At 43.8% G+C, this 20,600-nt stretch overlaps 1 protein-coding gene and 1 long non-coding RNA gene across 2 annotated transcripts in view; one reads left to right on the top strand and one right to left on the bottom strand.

Annotated features, from left to right (window-relative positions):
* Positions 1-12,920: 12,920 nt before the first annotated feature.
* On the bottom strand, positions 12,921-14,618 carry LOC119872003. The gene is made up of 3 exons (XR_005358847.1): positions 14,449-14,618; positions 13,304-13,457; positions 12,921-13,003 (listed from the first exon to the last, which is right to left on the bottom strand). It is a non-coding gene; the product is annotated as an uncharacterized LOC119872003 (long non-coding RNA).
* Positions 14,619-16,713: 2,095 nt separating this feature from the next.
* NNMT (nicotinamide N-methyltransferase) overlaps positions 16,714-20,600 on the top strand; it is an 18,633-nt gene continuing 14,746 nt past the window's right edge. The window contains exons 1-2 of the mRNA XM_038536113.1: positions 16,714-17,051; positions 17,820-18,027. Coding sequence (XP_038392041.1) covers positions 16,898-17,051; positions 17,820-18,027 — 362 coding nt within the window. The 5' untranslated portion in view covers positions 16,714-16,897. The remainder of the gene's footprint in view (positions 17,052-17,819; positions 18,028-20,600) is intronic.

Genomic DNA, 20,600 nt, shown 5'->3' with positions numbered 1-20,600 from the left:
GGCATTGGCATTCAGAACAGGCCAGCGCTTCAAGTGGGCAGAGAAGTCACCCAAGCGGTGACCATTAGTAGCAGCTAGGAGGTGGGCAAGCAAGTAATTTATTCACCCAACAAATATTTGTCGAGTGCCTACGTAAATTAGGTGCTATGCTCAGGAAGTGTCAGAAACTTTGCCTGGGGCTGGTCCTCACAGTTTAAGCTTAAGCTTCTTTTTTTTTTAAAATTTTTATTTATTTATGATAGTCACAGAGAGAGAGAGAGAGAGAGAGAGAGAGAGGCAGAGACACAGGCAGAGGGAGAAGCAGGCTCCATGCACCAGGAGCCCGACGTGGGATTCGATCTCGGGTCTCCAGGATCGCGCCCTGGGCCAAAGGCAGGCGCCAAACCGCTGCGCCACCCAGGGATCCCCAAGCTTAAGCTTCTTAAGCCCTCGATCACATTCTACCCCATGTCTGGGATATATTCTTGTGTGTGTATGTGGGTATGTGCACATGTATGTGTGTGCGTGCGTGCGTGTGTGTGTGCATGCTGACGATGGTCGTAGAGAACGGGTCATATCTATCCATGGGGTCACCACGTGAGTGATAGGAGAAGTTGACTCTCAAAGGCTGGGAGCAGATCAGGAGTTCACTACCAGAGGAAGCTTGCGTTGGATGCACCCAGAGGCTGAGCGTTAGTACCTCCTCCAAGGACAGCTCCAGGACACATCGAAGTGTGCAAGCCAGAAAGCTGGGCTGGGCTGGGCAAGCAGACAGCAAAGAAAGAGCAAGGTGGGTGGGCACATGGGGAGGGTGTCCAGAGCAGGGCTGAGTTGCCCAGTGCTCTACCTCCCTGCGTAGAGTGTGGACCCACATCCTGGGTACATTCTCCTGGGGTAGTTACATGGGTAGTCACATCAGGGAGCTATTGGCTCCTTCACATGATATTCAAGTTACCACGTACACTTTGTGGACTGTGAGTAGGCATTATGTTTGGTTTCAGGGGGGGCTAGTGGCCAGAAAGGGTTTATATCTACTGAAATAACAGGCAGCACACTTCTGTTAAGCAGCTGTTACTGAGTAGGTGTGGGACTGCACTGAAAAGCAGAATTTGCTTGGGAGAAGGACAATGATGGGAATCACAGAAGCAGGCAGGATTTGTTCCTGCTCAGGGATGGAAGCTCATGCAGTAAGTGGCAGCTGAGATGAGTTATAAGAGAGGGTGATGGTTGGAAAGGTGTTCACACTGGAAGAAACACTACTGCTAAAAAACATGGTCTCTGGAAGATGGCAGGTGAATGATGTTTTCTTTGCCTAGAAGATGAGCTCCATATGAGAGAACAGAGGGGGCCAAGGAAAGATGCGAAGGTGGCTCAGGGCATTAGACTCTGTGGGCCTCTCCAGGGTGTAGTCAGAGTTCATCAATAAATATTTATTTAGCGCCTGCCATCTGCCAGGCATCGAGCATGTTGGAATAAATATGACACAATTCTTGCCCTTGCTGGGCTCGTAGATAGTCATGACAACAGTGTTAGGAGAGGAGGACACACAGAAGGTCATGCCTAATCTGGGGGAGATAAGGAAGGCATCACAAACAGGTAGTGTTTAAAGTGAGTCCTCAACTAACAGTAAATGCCCAATTGCCAGGCAGATAGTGGGATGGAGGTGGAGGTGGGCTGGGGTGCTGAAGGCGTGTCAGGTGGAAGAAGCAGCATGGCCCAGGTGGGAGCCACGGGTGACAGCGGGCATATTTGCGGAACCTCGGCCAAGAAACATGGATGAAGCACCAGTTATATGTCTGTCCCTGTTTTGTATTCTGGGGATACAGTGGATAAGATCGGCAAGGCCTTGCCCTCATTCTACTTGGGAGGAGAAGGGAAGGCAGACAATAAAGGAGTAGATCAAAGACAAAATACAATAAAATAAAAAAGTATGAGTGCTAAGAAAGAAATCAATAGGGTGATATCGTGGAGAGGAACCAGGGTGGAGGGGGTGGGAGGAGGGCCCACCAGGTGCTTGGGACGAACAGACCCAGACGGAGATCTCACATGGCCAGACAGTGGTGTTAGGGTGGGGGTGGGGGGCGCTAGGAGAGGGCTGCCAAGCCCAGCAGTGTCCCTCTCTTTGTAACAGAGCCCTCCAAGCTGCCGTGGAGAACGCCTCTGGAAGTGGAATCTACAGGCAGACGGGAGCAGCTCTCTGGCCTGTTCCCATCCTGCATGGAGGCCTCCCCTGGAGAAATCCCCTTTAAAATGTTCAAGCCCTTCCTTTTAAAGCCTTCCAGGGGAGGATCCCGGGCACTCAGACAGACGTCCAGGGGAAATAACAGACAGTGAGTCGGGTGGGTGACACACTTCTGGAGAATAAGGCAGGTCGTCCCCTGACTGTCTCTGTATCCTTCAGTGGAAGGAGGCAGGATGGCCACGGCCGATGGACTCCCTGGGGACCAGTCCTAACCCTGTTTTGGATTGTTTCCCTTGTCGTCTACTCTCTGGACACAAGGGGGCAGTCGAGCCTCGAGCTTGGCAAGCTGCAGGGCCCGCGGGGCCCAGGACTGTCTTTCCTCCACCTTGCTGGCCTGAGGCCTGCTCTCCTGTTCAAGCTGACCACTGAATGTGGGAATCGGGAAGAGGAGGGCCACTGCCCACACAGAGCACCTTGATTTTCACTGACCCTCGCTCAACCATATGTAAGGTGCGCTGCCCACCTCCCCTTCCACAACAGAGGGGAAGGCCCAGGAAAGCTGACCCGCATCCTCACTCTGCAGGGCCTGGTTGGGGATCAGCCCATAAGTAGCTTGAGTGACAGAGCCAGGGAGAGGCATCCCAGGTGGCTGCTGGAGCGGAAGACTTCTGGGCCTTCTCCATTGTAGTAAAAATCTCCCCCAAAGTTCATGAAGCTGGGGTAGGAGGGCCAAGGACAGTGGATAGGGCACACTAAGCCCATCAGATCCACTCAACAGCCATTAACGCCAATGCTTGTGTCAGGTCCCATGCTGGCATTAGGCATACAAGGGGAAATTGGATTCGGGCACTTCCAAAGAGTTGACAGTCAGGTGGGCAAATGGCCACTGTCACACAGTGTAGTCAATTCAGCATGAGAGGGTAGGTTAGGTCCTGGAGAAAACAGAAGAGGTGCGTTCACCTAAGTGTGAGGTGGGGTGAAGGAGGTTATAGAAGTCTTCCTGGAAATCTTAAAAGGGTTTAGCCAAGCAAAGGTAGACCAGGGCTTTTTAGGCAAGAGAAAAGTATGCGCAAGAGATCAAAGTCAAGAAACAACATGGGAGGGAGACTGAAAGAAGTTCCAGTGTGTCTGAAAAAGTTCCAGTATAATACCCTTTAATGTTGCAGCCGTTTTAATAGCACATGCTCTGTGGTCTGGCTCCTGCCTGACTCTCCAGCCAGCTGGAAGGGCTTTCTGAACAGGAGCCTTGGAGCAGGACTATGAGGAACTAGATGCTAGGGGAAAGACTTGGAAGCTGGGCAATTAGTTTCTGGATGCCTTTTTCTTCTGGGACCTTCCACTTCTTTAACAAGTGACTCCCCTGCAAACTGGGGACTCGAGTGGCAACTGACAAGGGGAGTTGTGGCGGTTGTACCTTTAAGAGGAATTCAGAGATTACAACTGTAAGCAAGTAACAAACACAAAAACCAAAACCAAAAGGCTAAATATTGATTAACTAGGTTACATAAAAATTTAGATTGCTGACTGATAAAAGGCCATCACCAAAGTGATTAGGCAGACAGATTGCAAGAAACATTTACAGTGGATAAAATCAACATGGAACCAATGCCTTCTAGCATACACAAAAAATATACAAAAATAAAATATACAAATTTGGACTAGGAGGAAGTCCAAAGAAAAAAAAGGAGCAAGGATATGATTAGGAAATGTATAGAAGAGGAAACCCCAAAAGTTAGCAGACTGTGTAACTCTTCACTGATTTCTGTGTCTTTTCTTCTTTGGCACACAGTGAGACTACATTTCTCAGGTCCCTTGCCTCAGGCTGTGTGATTGGGTTCTGACCCAAGGAGTATGAATAAGTCCATGCACATGGCACTACAGACCTCCTGTGCTGTACTCCAAGGGCTGGTTGCAGGGAATCCAATGGAGTCCTCTAGGCCCTCAGAGATGACAGCTGCACGGTAGAAGTCTGACCACCTGAAGCTGTACCCGTACCCTGACCCCTTCCACACAGGACTGTGAAGTGAACAAAGATATACAAGCATTTACTTTAAGTCACTGAGATGTGGGGTTGTAATATCACTTACCTCACTGATAGCACCTGTAGATGTGCTCAAAGTGATCAGAGAAAAGCAAAATTTAAAAGTTGTAGGGGTGCCTGGCTGGCTTAGTGATAGAGCATGTTGACTCTTGATCTCAGGATCGTGAGTTCAAGCCCATGTTGGGTATGGAACCTTCTTAAAAAAAATTGTCTAACTTTACTTGTTTTCATTAGACTGGCAAACAATGGTAAAGTAGATCATTCTAAGACTTTTGGTAGGGGCGGGAGGTGTGTATGGCTGTGTTGGTGATTATAGGGACTTCGGTGTACTGTTGGTGGAGATGTAGACTGGTATAGATTTGCAGGGGACGTCCTGGTGTGTCTTACAAAATTAAATATTTATTTTTTTATTTAGAAAATAAATATTTAATTGACTAATGATATCTCAGCATTTCTACTCCTGGAAATATACCCTGTGGAAATTCTTACACAAATCTTCACAGAGGAGACACAGAGATCTACAGAAACAGTATGTTGGGGTGTTAGAGGCAATCTGGGTATCCATCCCTGGGGAGTAGATATGTAAATGAGGGAATGCAAGTCATGGAGGGACAAGAAGTAATAGCCCACATGTACACATAGCAATGTGTATGAGCCTTAAGGACATAGTAAAAATGGGACATCTGGTGGCTCAGCAGTTGAGCATCTGCCTTTGGCTTAGGTCATGATCCCCAGGTCCCTCATTGTTTCCCTGCAGGGAGACTGCTTCTCCCTCTGCCTATGTCTCTGCCTCTCTCTCTGTATCTCATGAATAAATAAATAAAATCTATAAAAAAAAGGACATAGTAAAAATGACATAAATATAGACATATGCATACATAACAACAGTCCCTAATTCACAAAAATACACATAAAGAAAAGAACACACATTAACCCCTTAGAAAGTTGGGTGTGAGGATGGAAAATGAGAGGGGAAGAAGACAGGACTGAATGGATGGGTCCTCCCACCACACACACATGTTCTTTTCTGAAGCTTTCCGACAACAGATTGAAGACTGACAACTACAGCTTTTACTTCCGAGAATGGGTTTCCTTCACAGGATCGGATTCCCATGAGGCTGTGACATCGTTCCTCAACTTTCTGAAAAGCCCACGTTCAGCCTTCACTGCTCCTTCTGCAATTTCATAAGCATTCCCTTTTAATCACTCAAACCTCGTGCTTTCTGAAAAACAAAACACAATGAAAGAGGAACAGAATTACAAGATCCGATCTTAGTCCAAACAGCTTTTACTCAGAACATAAAATGAGTTGCTTTTCACATCTATATTAAACAGAGGGAGAAAGAGTGAAATACATTAGCCTTCTACTCATACGGCATTATTAGTGGCAGGACAGGTGTCCCAAATATATGTGTTATACTGCTGGGGTAATTAGCAGGAAGCAAGAAAAAAAAAATCAATGGAACAGAGAAGCTAGGCCTAAATCAGATCATAGCAAGTATTGGAAATAAGCATATGACAAAAGATCATCACACCAGAGAGGGAGCAAACAAAATCATCCGGGTAGCACAGCAGCAACTCCAGGTCTTGGCTTTTGCCAGGTGGGTGTTGTGGAAGCCCTGCCCTGATTTTCAGCCTCATGAGCTTTGGCATTACTGCTGGCCACCTGCCCACCTCCAGCAGCCTGGCCACCTGCCACAAAGCCACTGGTCCCTGGCTCTGCCAAATGCCCTCAAATACCGCCTCCCTGCAGTTCACAAACCATGCCATGGGGGTGAGTTGGGGCTGGACACCTCTTTGCTGGATTATGGAATTTGCTGGATTATGGAATTGGTCCCTGAGCTGAGGCTCAGGAAGTCTCCTTCCCTTCCCTCCCCTATCCCTACCACTACCCCTGCCCCTACCCCTACCCTACCCGGGTCTTTCTCCCTCCCTCTCTCTCTCCCTCTTTCCCTCCTCCTCCATTCCCCCCCTCCTCCTTCACCCTCTCCCCCCCTGCTTCCCTTCCCTCCCCCACCCCCATGCCCCAGGTCTCTCTTTCTTTCTCTCCCTCCCACCCACCCTCTCTCTCTCTCCCTCTCCCCCTCCCTGTCTTCTCCTCTGTCCCTCCTCTCCTCCAATGGAGCAGCTCTCACCCCGTACCCCTCCTCTCCTTCCCTGCCCTTCTCAAAGTTTCCTGCAACCCAAGCAATAGATTCAGTGGCCAGTTTAAACTTTGGAGACTCATGAGTGTAGATAACCAGAGAATTCGAGCTCCAGGCTGCGTCAGGACCTGTGTGGCTGCAGGTTTTCAACCTAAAGCTACATGAGAGGATTCACGTTATAGCCCTAAGGCACTTATCTGTTTGTGCACACATAGGGCCCCCTCCAGGTCTGATGGAATAACCCCCTTCCCTCCCCCCAAAAAATGTCCCGAGACTCTAACAAGAGAGGGGAGCCGAGAGGTTTCAGAGTCCAGGAAACACGCGTCCCTGCCATGAAGGCTCAGATTAATCATCCCTGGACTCACCATACTTATTCATTAAAATCTAAAGCAGGCCCAGTGGGCCCGTGTCAGATTTGATGAGTTATCATTTTGCTTGTAATTTTGTTTATTTATTATTAATGACCAAGCACATGAAAGGCTCCAAATGGCTGGCTCCTCTGACTCTGGGGGTTGCTTAATTTGGCTCTGCCCTGGATCCTGACCTAAGGGCTCACACCTGGCCTCCGGTCTGGTTTGAGCAGAGACCTGGGAAGAGGCTCGGGAAGAGGCTCGGTGGAGGTGCTTCTCTGTGGCTGGAGCAAACCCTGCTCCCCTGGGCAGCAGCAGCAGGCTCCTAATTGCTGTGCTGTACCTGGGTGTACCTTGCTTTCGGTGATAAGCAGAAGCCATGGGGTGGGAAAGGAGAGACGGCTGCCTACTGGAGTCTGAACCTTTTCCGGAGCATCCCCGGCCCCTGATCTGAAGTAGGCCTTGATGTGTGAAGCGCAGGAGGACTTTTTTCAGCATTGCAAAGAGAAGCTTGGAGGGAAGCTTGAGAGGCGGTTCCTGTTCCCCATCATCCTTGCCCTGTTTTTGTTGGAAGAGTCGTTTTTGCTTCCGTGCCCTTCAGTGCTTTAACCCCAATGGGTAAAATTGAGCAAAAGAAGCCATGCTGGGGGATCCCTGGGTGGCGCAGCGGTTTGGCGCCTGCCTTTGGCCCAGGGCGCGATCCTGGAGACCTGGGATCGAATCCCACGTCGGGCTCCCGGTGCCTGGAGCCTGCTTCTCCCTCTGCCTGTGTCTCTGCCTCATTCTCTCTCTCTCTCTGTGACTATCGCAAATAAATAAAAATTAAAAAAAAAATTAAAAAAAAAAGAAGCCACGCTGGGGCATGTCTCACAGAGCAAATGGGGACACCTCTATGATCACGTACCCCTCATCTCTACATCTGTGCTCATTTCGAAAGCGACTCTGCATCTAAACATGCAGGGTGGGATCCCTGGGTGGCGCAGCAGTTTGGCGCCTGCCTTTGGCCCAGGGCGCGATCCTGGAGACCCAGGATCGAATCCCACATCAGGCTCCCGGTGCATGGAGCCTGCTTCTCCCTCTGCCTATGTCTCTCTCTCTCTCTCTCTCTCTCTCTCTGTGACTATCATAAATAAATAAAAAAAATTAAAAAAAAATATCTTCAAAAAAAAAAAATAAACATGCAGGGTGTGTTGTTTTTTTAATCATAAGATTGATCATACATATAGAAATGTTCATAAAGCACAAGATTAATATAAAATCTAAATCTACTGAGGATAACTGCCCCCAAATTGACAGATAGAACACCGCAGGGTGATGCCCTCCTTTCCTTCAGAGCCCACAACTACCCTGACATTTATAGTTTTCCTTTATCCTTTACCACTCATTTATGCAGCACTAAATAATATTGTTTCCTTTTGCCTGTTTTGAACTTTATATAATTGGGATAAAAATGTACATCTTCTTTAGAGCTTGCTTCTCTCATGCTGCATCATTTGGAGAACTACTCACGCTGATGTCTATAGCTGTAATTGGTGCATTTTCATCAACCCAATGTACTTACTCTACTGTTTGCTGGACATTTAGGTTGTTTCTAGTTAGGGGCTATTTCAAACAATGCTGCAAGGAACAGTTACGTGCCTGTGCCAGATTTTCTCTAGGTATGACTTTGGCCGTGCAATTGGTAGGCACAGGGTACGCCCAACTCAACTCTCCTAGTTAATGCCTGCCTGTTTTTCTCCAGAATGGTGCACCAATTTTACACCACTAGAAATACATGAGAACATCTGCAGTCAAGGTCCTTGGTCTTGGCAGGTATGATTTTTGCCAATTTGATGGCTGTGTAGTAGTATCTCATTGGGATTTAATTTGCATTTTACTGAGGAGATTAAGCATCACTCCATAGGTTTATTGGCCATTTGGATTTTCTTTCTTAGAAACGGTCTAGGGGCACCTGGGTGGCTCAGTGGTTGAGCATCTGACTTCTGCTCAGGGTGTGATCCCAGAGTTCTGGGATCAAGTCCCACATTGGGCTCCCTGCATGGAGCCTGTTTCTCCCTCTGCCTTTGTCTCTGCCTCTGTCTCTGTCATGAATAAATAAATAAATAAATAAAAAGAAATACCTTCCATTAAAATAAAAAAGAAATCCTTCTCTACCCCCCAAGGTCATGAAGATATTCTTCTATATTACCTTCTAAATCCTTAGAGTTTTGCCCAGCATCTATAGTTTTAATTCGCCTGAATAGATGTGTGTATAGAGTGTGCAGAGCATGTCTGATTCCATTTTCTCCCCTATGGATACCCAATTATTTCAGCACTATTTATTGAAAAGTCTGTCTTTTCTGCACTGATCTGGGATATCATCTCTGCTGTATATCAAATGTTGATAAAGTTATGGGTCTGTTTGTGGGCTCTCTACTATTTCATTGGTCTATTTGTCAATCCTTATACCAATACCATACAGTCTTCATTACTATAGCTTTATAATAAGTATTTTGTCTGGTAGAGCCAGTCCTCCTACCTTATTTTTCTTCTTCAAGAGTAGCTACTCTTGGCCCTTGGCACTGTCATATAAATTTTAGAGCTGGCTTGTCAAGTTCCAACAAAAACCTATTGGGATTTTAATTGGGATTTTACTGAGTCTATAAATCAATTTGGAGAGAAATGACATCTTTACAATGTTGAGTCCTTCAATCCATGAAGTGGTCTGTTTCTCCATTTATTTAGGTCTTCTTTAATGTCTTTTAATAAAATTTTATAATTTTCTCCATTAATGTCTTGTACATATTTTGTTGGATTTATTCCTAGGTACTTCTCATTTTTTAATGCCATTGTGAATGAAGACTGTTTTAAATTTCATTTTATAACTGCTGCTGGTTAGAAATGAATTTAATTTTTTTATATTCACTTTGTACCCAGAAACTTGGCTAAACTCTTATATTCCAGTAGTTTCTTTGTAGCTGATTTTAAATTTCCTCTGTATATCATCATTATCAGTTTAAAATAATAATTTTATCTTTTTCATTTCCAATCCTTATGCCTTTTATTTACTTTTCTTACCTACTGTTTTCTCCAAGACCCCTGGCCACTGTTGAATAAAATTGGTAATTGTTAGCATTCTTATCTCTGTCCTCAAGTCGAAGGGAAACTTTTAAATGTGGGATCATTAAGTATGATGTTCGCTGAAGTTTTTGTAGATAATCCTTATCACATTAAGGACGTTCCATTCTATTCTCAGATTGCCAAGAGGTTTTTGGTTTTGTCATGAATTGATGTGGACTTTGGGCTTTTTTCCTCTATGTATCTATTGAATTATTAGGAGGCATTTCTCCTTTAATTTGTAAATACGATATGCATTAATTGGTTTTTGAATGTTAAATGGTCTTGTATTCCTGCAGTAAACCTATGTTGGTAATAGCATAACTACTAAAAGAATAAGTTGTCAAGTCAGACTGTGTAGGTCTGAATCCCAGCCATACTACTACCTAGCAGTGTGACCTGGGCAAGCTACTTACCCTCTCTGTGCCTTATATGTTGAAATGGGGATGATAGTACCTAACACACAGAACCATTGTAAGGTCCAATTACATGTCCAAAATCTTAAACCAATGTCTAGCACCTAGCAAGCACCATATAAGTGTTGGCTATTTTATGGACTACACAATAATTTAAGATTTTTGTAGTTGTGTTCATGAGTGATTTTCAGCTTGTGACTTTTCTTTCTCATAAATAGCCTTGGTATTCAGGTTTTGTTAAACTTATAAAATTAGTTGAGGGGTGTTTTCTCATTCTCTATGTTCTGAAGGAGTTTGTAGAAAATTAAAATTTTTGGTTCCTTGAATATATTCTAGAACTCACCTGTGAAGCCATCTGCCTCACGGGTTTCATGTGGGAACCATGTTCAATTTAAGTTCTTTGATGGTCACAGAACAATTCAGGTTTTGCACATGTTGTATATTTACTTGGGAACTTATACATCAAAATTTTCAATATATTGGCATAAAGTTATTCATGATGACTAGTTACCATCTTTTAAATGTCTGCAATACAACCATGAGGTTTCTAACTTCACTCTTGACATTGGGTGTATGTGCCTTCTCTCTTTTTTTTTCTTGATCATTCCAACCAGAAATTTGCTAATTATATTAGTCTTTGCAGAAAGCAGACTTCTGAGCCTTGCTGATCTTCCCTATTATATTTTAGCTTTTTATTTTATTATTTTAAAATATTAGTTTATTATTATTTTCCTTTTATTTATGTCTGTTTGCTATTCCTCTCCTAGCTTCATAACCCCATTTGCATTACTAGTGTATACATTTGAAGAGTAAAGTTCCCCTTAAGTATTCTTTTGGCTTCAACCCACCAATTGTGATATGTAGCACTTTCATTACTACTCAGTTCGAACAATTTATAATTTTCATAATGATTTCTTTTTTTTAATATTTTATTTATTCATTCATGAGAGACACACACAGAGAGAGAGGCCAAGACACACACAAGAGACATAGGCAGAGGGAGAAGCAGGCTCCATGCAGGAAGCCCGATGTGGGACTCGATCCCAGGACTCCAGGATCATTCCCTGAGCTGAAGGCAGGTGCCAAACCGCTGAGCCACCCAGGGATCCCCAATGATTGCTTTTTTTGAGCCATGGGTTATTTATTGGTATGTTTCTTAATTTCTAAACATAAGGATCTTCTAGTTATCTTTTTATTTTTTTACTTTTAACTTAAATATGTTGGTCAAAGAATGTATTCTATATCATTTTGGTCCTTTGAAATATGTTGAGGCTTGCTTTGTAAGCTAGTGCAGGGTAATTTTTAATGGCGTCTGTATTCTTGAAACAAACGTGTAGGTGTTAGATGCAATCTTTTATATACATCCATTAAGTCCAGTTGATGAATCCTGTTGCTCAGGTATGACGTATTTTTACTGATGTTTTTGTCTATCTTTAACTCTCTATCAACTACCTTCTTATTTTACACATTGTATTTGTCCTAACAGGCTTTCTCTCTCTCTCTCTCTCTCTCTTTCTTTTAGTTCTTGCCTCCTTCAGAATTGACTTTTTTTTTTTTTTTTTTTTGGTCATTCCATTTCCTCTCCTCTACTAATTTGCTTGAGTTATTTTTATGGTGCCTAAAATTAGAGTATAGATATTTTACTTTGGATCCCACAAGGCACTGGTGTAGGAAAGTGAGAGAAAGAAAGGAAACCAATCAGGCCCCATTCATGAACCAGTTAGTGCTGTGGGCAGCTGGGGCTCACTCCTGGTGGGACCTCTGCGAGAGTGCAGAGAACATGTTTCAGGATTCCTATCCCGGGAGCAAGGAAGCTACTATAATTATTCAGCAACTCTTCATCTGTCACTGGGTGAGGTCCTGCAGACTGCTGCATTAACTGCCCAGCTTTTCTGACTTGCTCTATGTAGGGGCCAAACAAATTCTTACAACCAGAGAAAACCCTCAGACTCAGGTACTTGCAGTAGAAAAATATTGATATGTTGATTGATTGATACAGGCATGGCAATTGCCAAGGAAGTATGGGCAGTACACCATCATCTGCTTGGAATTACAATATGCATAGTTAGCTTATCCAAGTCTAAAGATAATCAATACTTTTATCCTTCCTGGATGATTCAAAGATCTAAAACCATGTATTTACCCTCCCTTGAAATTTATAGGTTGTTGCTGTTTTGTCTTTTAATTTCTTCTGGCTATTTTTTTTTAATTTTTTTTTTTTTATGAGAGAGAGAGAGAGAGAGAGAGAGAGAGGCAGAGACACAGGCAGAGGGAGAAGCAGGCTCCATGCACTGGGAGCCCGACGTGGGATTCGATCCCGGGTCTCCAGGATCACGCCCTGGGCCAAAGGCAGGCGCCAAACTGCTGCGCCACCCAGGGATCCCTTTTCTTTTTTTTTTTTTTTAATTTTTTTTTTCTTCTGGCTATTTTTAACCACATCTGACACAATTAAAAAATTTTTTTTAAAGATTTTATTTACTTAGAGAGAGCTAGAGAGAGCATGAGTGGGGAGAGGGCCAGAAGGAGAGAAAGAATCTCTAGTAAACTCCATGCTGAGCATGGAGCTTGACGGGTCACTGGATCTCACAACCCTGAGATCATGACCTGAGCTGAAATCAAGAATCAGATGCTTAACCAACTGAGTCACCCAGGTGCCCTATGCCATTATTTCTTATACATCCATTAGCAATACCTGCAAATTAGTGTCCTTACCTGTTTTTCATTCTTTCTTGCATCTCAGACCTTGATTTTTTGTGCACTAGTATGGTAGAACCATTTTCTCACAAGGTTGTGACCTGAGATAACAAAGCAAATGCTTATGAGCCAACCACATGGGAAGAGCACCTATCGGCAGACCATGCTCCCAGTTGTATGAGAGTCGCATGCTTTCTTGATATTTTTCATTTCTCCTTCCTCCCCCCCCCCCTTTCACTCTCTCTGTCTCTCTTCCTTTCTTCTTCCTTCCCTCTTGCTCTTTGCTCCCTCCAGAGGCTATTGATTTTGGAACTATGTCTTCACTACATTTTGTTCACATGAGAGGATTGCCTTTCCAGGCCAATGCCCAAGACATTATCTTTTTTTTTTTTTTTGCTCACTGAAGCCTGTTGGAGTCACCATGGAATATAGTTCCAGTAGGAAGGCCACTGGAAAAGCAGATGTTTCCTTCAGTGTCCATGAGGATACTGTTGCAGCTCTGCTCAAGGACTGCTTTCATGTTTGCCATCTGGATATTCAATTGTTCTTGAAGTCCTATTCAAAAGGAAAATAAGACGTTGAGGGATCCCATGTAATAAGGATAAAGCAAGAAGCATTTCATATATATATCTTCCTTAATTTTTTTTTTATTTATTTATGATAGTCACAGAGAGAGAGAGAGAGAGGCAGAGACATAGGCAGAGGGAGAAGCAGGCTCCATGCATCGGGAGCCTGATGTGGGATTCGATCCCGGGTCTCCAGGATCGTGCCCTGGGCCAAAGGCAGGCGCCAAACCGCTGCGCCACCCAGGGATCCCATATATCTTCCTTAGACTTGGGATATGAAGTTCCAGTTTGTTAGCAGCAATTGCTAGGGAAAGGATTTGGGGGTTTTCAGTTAATGGCTTCTTAGAAAAATTCCATAGTGGACCATTTAGAAAGAAAAAGGGAAAATGCAGCTTGGGATAATGAAATAAACCACAAATTAAAATTCTTGTTTGAACTATTCAGCATCTGATTTAAAAATCTGGTCTTTGTTTTATATGATTAAACAGTTTGTTTTCATAGAGTATATGTTAACTCTAAAAAAGAAAAAAAAGGGTTCCCTTCCAGAAAAGCTTCCAGAGGCTGTTGATTTTGGAACTACATTTTCACATGTATATTTGTATGTTCATACATTCATAATTATAACAGATATTCATATAACAGTGGATAGAGGGCCAACATGCAGAGCAGATTTCTATCTATAGTGAAATCTGATTCTGATTATAAATCTTGCCAGATTCCAAAAAGGGTAGGAAAAAATTAATGACAGGATGAGGGGGCAAAGGGTACTATGGTATCAAAGCCACTTATATAAGCTGTATAACTACTATTTTTAAAGTTCCCTGTTAAACTGACCCATGAGTAGGAAGAGGGTACATTTCCCAAGGTAAGGATTCAATGTAAGGGAAGCTATGATTTAAATTTCTCAATACCTTGAACAGAGAACACTGAACAGAATAGATCAGAATAGATACTATTTAAAAATAATCAAAACACATCACCTTAAAATATGTCACTTGGTATTTGATTATCTTGATTTAAAGGTGTTTTAAAAAATGAGTAGGCCCAAGAAGGACATTCTGATCCTCCTTTTTCTTCCTGAAAGCAGGAGATGAAAGTCCCATATGAAAGGTACCCTCTCTGTACCAGAGGAAGGAAGACATTCTCATCACCAGCGACAGGGAATTTGGTGGTGAGAAATCTGTATACACAAACCTTATTAAGCCAACCCTTACCCTCTTAGTTACTTATTTATCAGTTGCTACTCTTAGGCCAAATCCCTCTGTCTTGTCAATTCTTCACAAATTGATTGTTTCATTGGCTAAAGGTATAAAGGTCTCCTGTTCCGGTCACTCCCTGTGGTCTTCATTCTCTCATGAAGCCTCCCACGTACATGTGAAAACTTAAGAAAATTCACATGCTTTTCTCCTATTAATCTGTCTCATGTCAGTTTAATTCTTAGGTCCAGCCAGAGAACCAAAGATGGGGAAGGAGAATTTTTTTTTCCTCTCCTGTATTATTATCCCCATTTTATGCACCAAGACTGAGGCTTCCAGATGTCAAAAGTTAGTTTTTCTAACCACCATTGTCATATGAATTATTGGTGGCAGGTCAGGATAGTGATTTGTGTCTTTTGACTTTGAGTTCTGGATGTTTCCTGCTGATTATACTCCACTACCAGGGCAGCTGGGAGAAGCAGGATTTATCAGCTGCAGTGCCTCTGAGCCACTCACAAAGACATATTGTATTGATTCTATATCCTTCCCATCTGTGATTTGACTTTTGAAGGTCCAATGGTTGTAGTCATCCGAGACATTTGGTCTGTTCCATCTAAGTCCCTGTGATGAGCAGTCTTACTACCACATAGATCTCTTTTACTACCCCAACACTTACTGGGAAGTATCAATGATTGACTCAGACTGGACCAGGCAGACAGATTTCTTCTCTAAGGAATGGGATTTGGACAACAAAGACCCATTTGGCCAGCTGTGAGGAGGTGGGTTAGAAGATTCTGTAAGGTCAGGTGCAGAGACCAGCATTTGGAATGGTCCAAATGGAGCTGTGTATAGTGGATGAGCAAAAGAAGTCAGTTTGCAGAGAATCAAGGCCCCTAGGAAGACAGAAAGAGATAGAGAAAGACCAAGAGAGAGGGAGAGAGAGATTAGCTCCCTAATGATTTTCTGGTTCAGGAGACACAGTTAGATACCCTGCAATGTGTTTCCACTATATTCTCCTATTAATAATTCCTTTTTCACCTGAACGGCTTTGAGTGAGTTTCTCTGCTTTGTAGCCAGATGTGGGCCCTTCATAACTCATCACCCATGGAATATAGAGTACTCAACTGTGAAACAATATGACAATAGTCAACTGATCAGTGTTTTGAACACCTACTCCAGTGTTTTGAACACCTACTCTGTAGATGTGATAGGTGGGGGGCTGCAGAGAGAACTGAGCCATAGTCCTTGATCTCAAGGAGTTGGTGGCTTAGTGCATCATTCACATAACAGTTTAGTTTGGGAAGTAAGATTGACACAGACAAAACCAGGAACAAGTTTTGGTTGTTCAAAAAACCAAAACATGAGTGTTTTTTTGAACCCAAAATCAAGGGTTCGGCAGGGTGAGCTAATTCTAAGGGCAATGTGAGTCCAGAAGAGGGAATATAAAAATTCTTAAAGAAAGTGGAGCCCTTAAATTTCATCTTGAAAGGACCATCAGGATTTGAATGGATTGAAATGAGTGGGAAGGCTTGGGGAGGAGGCGGTTTCCAGATGCGGAGGACTGACAGCTGCTGGGAGCTGTGGATGCCCAGAGAGGAGAGCCAGGGGTGTGCAGAGCATGAGGAGAGGATTATAGGACTGTGGCTTGCCCAGACATTGGAGGGAGCCTCATCCAGGTTTTTTAAATTGCTCTTTCACCCCCTCTCATCTGCGATTCCTTCTTTATCCAACATTCCTTAGCCCTAAAGACATTTCCTAATCCTCTTCTTTCTCCTCCTTTCTTTATGATTGTTAAATTTAAACCATTCTTTGTGGCTCTCTTTTGGGAGTATCATTACAAGAAGAATGATGGTGCTCTGGGGAAATGACCCACCTCTCTAAACTTAGTGGTTCTTCTATGAGCTAAATGATTTCCCGGATGAGCCCAGATGGTTCCTCCCGCACTTGAACTTCACCCCTTGGCAGAGAATTGCATGCAGCTCATGTCCCTCCCCTTCCTGCATGCACTTCTCCTAGGCTCCCTTCCCCCAAAATTTCATCACCTCCTAGAATAGCCAAAAGATTCTTGGTATATTTCTGTTAGTGTTTAACTGATCATCTGTGTCTAAGGGGTGGGTTGAACTAACAGAAGAAAGATTGAAGCCTGAGACTTAAAAAGACAACTTTTGCAGGGTGACTCCCTGGGTTCTGGAGGAGAGTGAGGGAAGGCAAGTGGGCACAGGAGGGAGCCACAATGGAATCTAGCTTCACCTCCAAGGACACTTATCTGAGACATTTTAACCCTCGGGATTACCTAGAAAAATACTACAACTTTGGGACCAGACACTCTGCGGAAAATGAGATTCTCAGGCATCTTCTGAAGAATCTTTTCAAGATATTTTGCCTTGGTAAGTTTGTGTGTTATCTGTGTGTCTCCCTGCCAAAATGTGAGGCATCCCAATAGTGTCTTAGTGCATGGCTGGGGTTGTGTGTAGTCATTGCTATGGGACAGCCCTTCTGGCGTTACTTGTTTATTTAAAGAGGATGAAAAACCACTGTTTTTTGGTATGGACATTTTACAATTTATAGAGTGCTTTTATATGCATGATCTCATTTGGGTGTGCAAAGGGAAACCAGAAGGCAAGAGTTCAGTCCTTGAGTCTACATCAGTGTGCTGGGTGACCAGAGCCAGCCATTCAACCATGATAGGCCACTTAAGAGAAGGAGACTGTAATACTAATTCCATTTCTAATGCAAAGGAATGTTGTGAATGTGCAAGAGATTTAAAAAAAAAAAACCTCCCAACATATGAAGGTTTGGATGCTTTTTGGAGAGAGACATAACAATTCAATTTGAAAACAATTTTAACTTTCCCCAGGAGTATTCCTTAATAGTTTTTTACATATTCTGTGCAGCAGTCTTTCTGCATCAGGGGTCTGTACACCAGATGTAGACCTCTTCTTCCTTCTTCTACACCTAAAGTTACCCCAGCAACATGCCTCCAGCCCAGACTGTGGAATACAAAACGCAGACATGTTTAAAAAAAAGATTTTGAGGGAAGAGGAGTGAGTAGAGAGATGGGCTGTCTCAGGGGCTCTCTCACACAGTTCCAGCAAGGACAGTGCATCTCAGCTCTGTCTGCATTCGTATGATACCTTGTTCCCCCTCTAAACCAGATGGCGTGAAGGGGGACCTCCTGATCGACATTGGCTCTGGCCCCACCATCTACCAGCTCCTCTCTGCTTGTGAATCCTTCAAGGAGATCATTGCCACCGACTACACCGATCAGAACCTGCAGGAGCTGCAAAAGTGGCTGAAGAAGGAGCCAGGGGCCTTTGACTGGTCCCCAGTGGTGACCTACGTGTGCGAGCTTGAAGGGAACAGGTAGAGAAACCGGGGTCTGCTTCCTGGCTTTCTGACAGTACCTGAGTGACAGTTCATTTTTCTGAATCAAGAATTATCCTTAGAGTCCAAGTTAAAAAGCAGAGGGAACAGAGAGAGACCAAAGAGAAATCCAGAGGGGGAATAAGAGGTAGAGAGAGAGAATGAGACAGAGAGGAGTGGGAGTGTGCACTTGCACATGCGCACACCAGAACAGCAGAAGACACAGAAGAGAACTAAAGAGATGGCCATGGAGCCAACGGGAGACAGAACCTTCCCAGGCCAGTGTGGGGGTGCAGTGTGCAGGCAGGTACCCTGGGATGGCGATGTTTAGGACAAGTTTAGGAAAGAAGTAAAATCTGCTCCTCACCAGCAGCTTTTGGGGGTCAGGGCTTGCCCCCAGCACGGTCCTCCATCCAAGTGCGGGGGGGCTCTGCTGTGAGGGTAGCTAATGCTGACGCCACCAGAGGCAGTAAAAAGCTGACTAGGCTTTTGGACCTGGGATTAGCAGCATAAAGGAATGATCTGAAAAGAATGTGTTACTCACCAGCCACAAAATCAGAGCTTGACATACTCACAGCTAATGATCAGCATCTTAGCCTACCCTCGTCTACAAATCAATTTGTGCAAATGAGCCTTGTTTCAATTATTAATTTCTCTCCGCATGAGAACTTGTCAGTAGCCTACTAGACAGAGGTGGCCAGTTCTGCACTTCACTTTCTCTTTCTCTTGTCCCCATGTCCCTCCATCCTCTGGCGATTGCCCCGCGACGGCTCAGCCCAGTGCCGCTGTCCCACGCAACTGACGGTCACTCCAGCAGCAGAATGTCTTTGCTGCCATGCATGTTGCTGAGGCCCCACAGACTCCTTTGCAAACTGTATTAAAGGACCACTTCCATATTCCTCTTCGGAGCCTGCTGGCCCGTCTGCTACTTCTTATATGCTCAGTTATTTCTTCCTTTCTTTTTTTCCCCTGCTCTTATTGTTTTTTGGTACATTTTCCCTATCTTTCTCCACCCTCTTGCCCATGGTTTACTTTTTACATAATTCTCCCTTCCCCAGCCCACCTCTTCCTATATTTGTACCCCCACCTTTGCTCCTATATTGTACTTCTCTGTGTGGCACAGCATCCTCTGTCTTGCCTTGTCTTTTTGTTCACGATGGGAAAGCATACCTATTTTGTTTTTTTGTTTTTTAAGATTTATTTATTTTAGGGAGAGAAAGAGAGAGAGAGAGAGAGAGAGAGCACACATGGGAGGAGGGGCAGAGGGAGAAGGAGAGAGAAACTTAAGCAGACTTGCAGTGAACCCAGAGCCTGGTGCTGGGCCCTATCTCAGGACCCTGACACACAATTGAGCTGAAACCAAGAGTCAGAATTAACAGACTGCACCACCCAGGCACCCCCAAAGCATACCTATTTTTATTGAACCTATTCCTTGCTTTGGCCAGGAAAGAGCTCTGACTTCCCAGCAACACAACCCCCCTTTAAGAAACAAGTGCTGATACTTTTTGGATCTTGGTTAAAGGAACCAGCATTTGTTCATTTATTTAATGAACCAAGATACAGCATGTATGATGTGCCACATGGTCCTAACTGCTGGGGTAGACTGGTAGACAAGCCTCGAGTCTCCTAGACCTCATATCAGGGAAGGCAGGCACATGTCAGATCATTTAGGGCTTTGAGGCCAGGCTAACGATCCGGTATTTCAAGTGTGATGAGAAGGCATTAGAGGTGTAACCAGGAAAGTGATGTGGCCCCATTTACATTTATGAAGATCTCTTTGGCTGTTGTGTGGAGAATGGGGGAGAATGAGAGATGCAGAAAGGAGACACTTTAATCCAGGTAAGATAAGATGGTGGCTGGAGGGTTGGTTGGTGATGGAGAGAGGAAGGTGATTTTAAGATAAATTATTGAGATAGACTGGATAAGAGTTGGTAATGATTGGTCATGGGGAATGATGAGAGAGAAGTCTCAGGGATGACACCCATGTTTTTCAACTTGAACAACAGGAGGAGTGAAGTAATATTCTGGAATCCAAGGGATAAATATAAAATCTTGTGATATTAACATGTCCCTAAGGAGTATGTCTACCTCCATACTCAATACTCTTCTTCTAAATGGTCAATTTATTTTTCTATAAATGCACTTAAATTCAATTCTCATTACTTCACCAAATGTGCTCATCCTTAAGTCAGATTCTCTTCTGAAACTAATTCTACAGGCTGCTTTTATTTCTTTAACCCCTTCATTTTCTTTTCATGGTCTGCTGAATTCTAGCTTAGTTAGAGTATTCTAAACTCCGTATTTGTTTTCTTACATGTTGCTACACTGTCTTATTGATAGTCAACATGGGTTGTCCGATGCAAGTTATCAAGGTGACTTGTTCTTTATACAATTTCTTATACTATAGAGGTATGAACAATAGTAATTTTATATTTTGTTTCTCAATTAATGTTTTTGCTACGTGCAGAGTCGCTAAACTTCCACTGGGTTTATGCTTTTATCCCTTTTACCAGGGAAAGTAAGTCTTGAAATCAGATAGTGTAAATCCTCCAACTTTGTTCTTTTTCAAGATT

Source organism: Canis lupus, chromosome 5, assembly GCF_011100685.1.
Source record: "Canis lupus familiaris isolate Mischka breed German Shepherd chromosome 5, alternate assembly UU_Cfam_GSD_1.0, whole genome shotgun sequence".
NCBI lineage: Eukaryota > Metazoa > Chordata > Mammalia > Carnivora > Canidae > Canis > Canis lupus.
The sequence above is the reverse complement of the archived record's forward strand: the minus strand, read 5'-3'. Positions and strand labels throughout refer to the sequence as shown.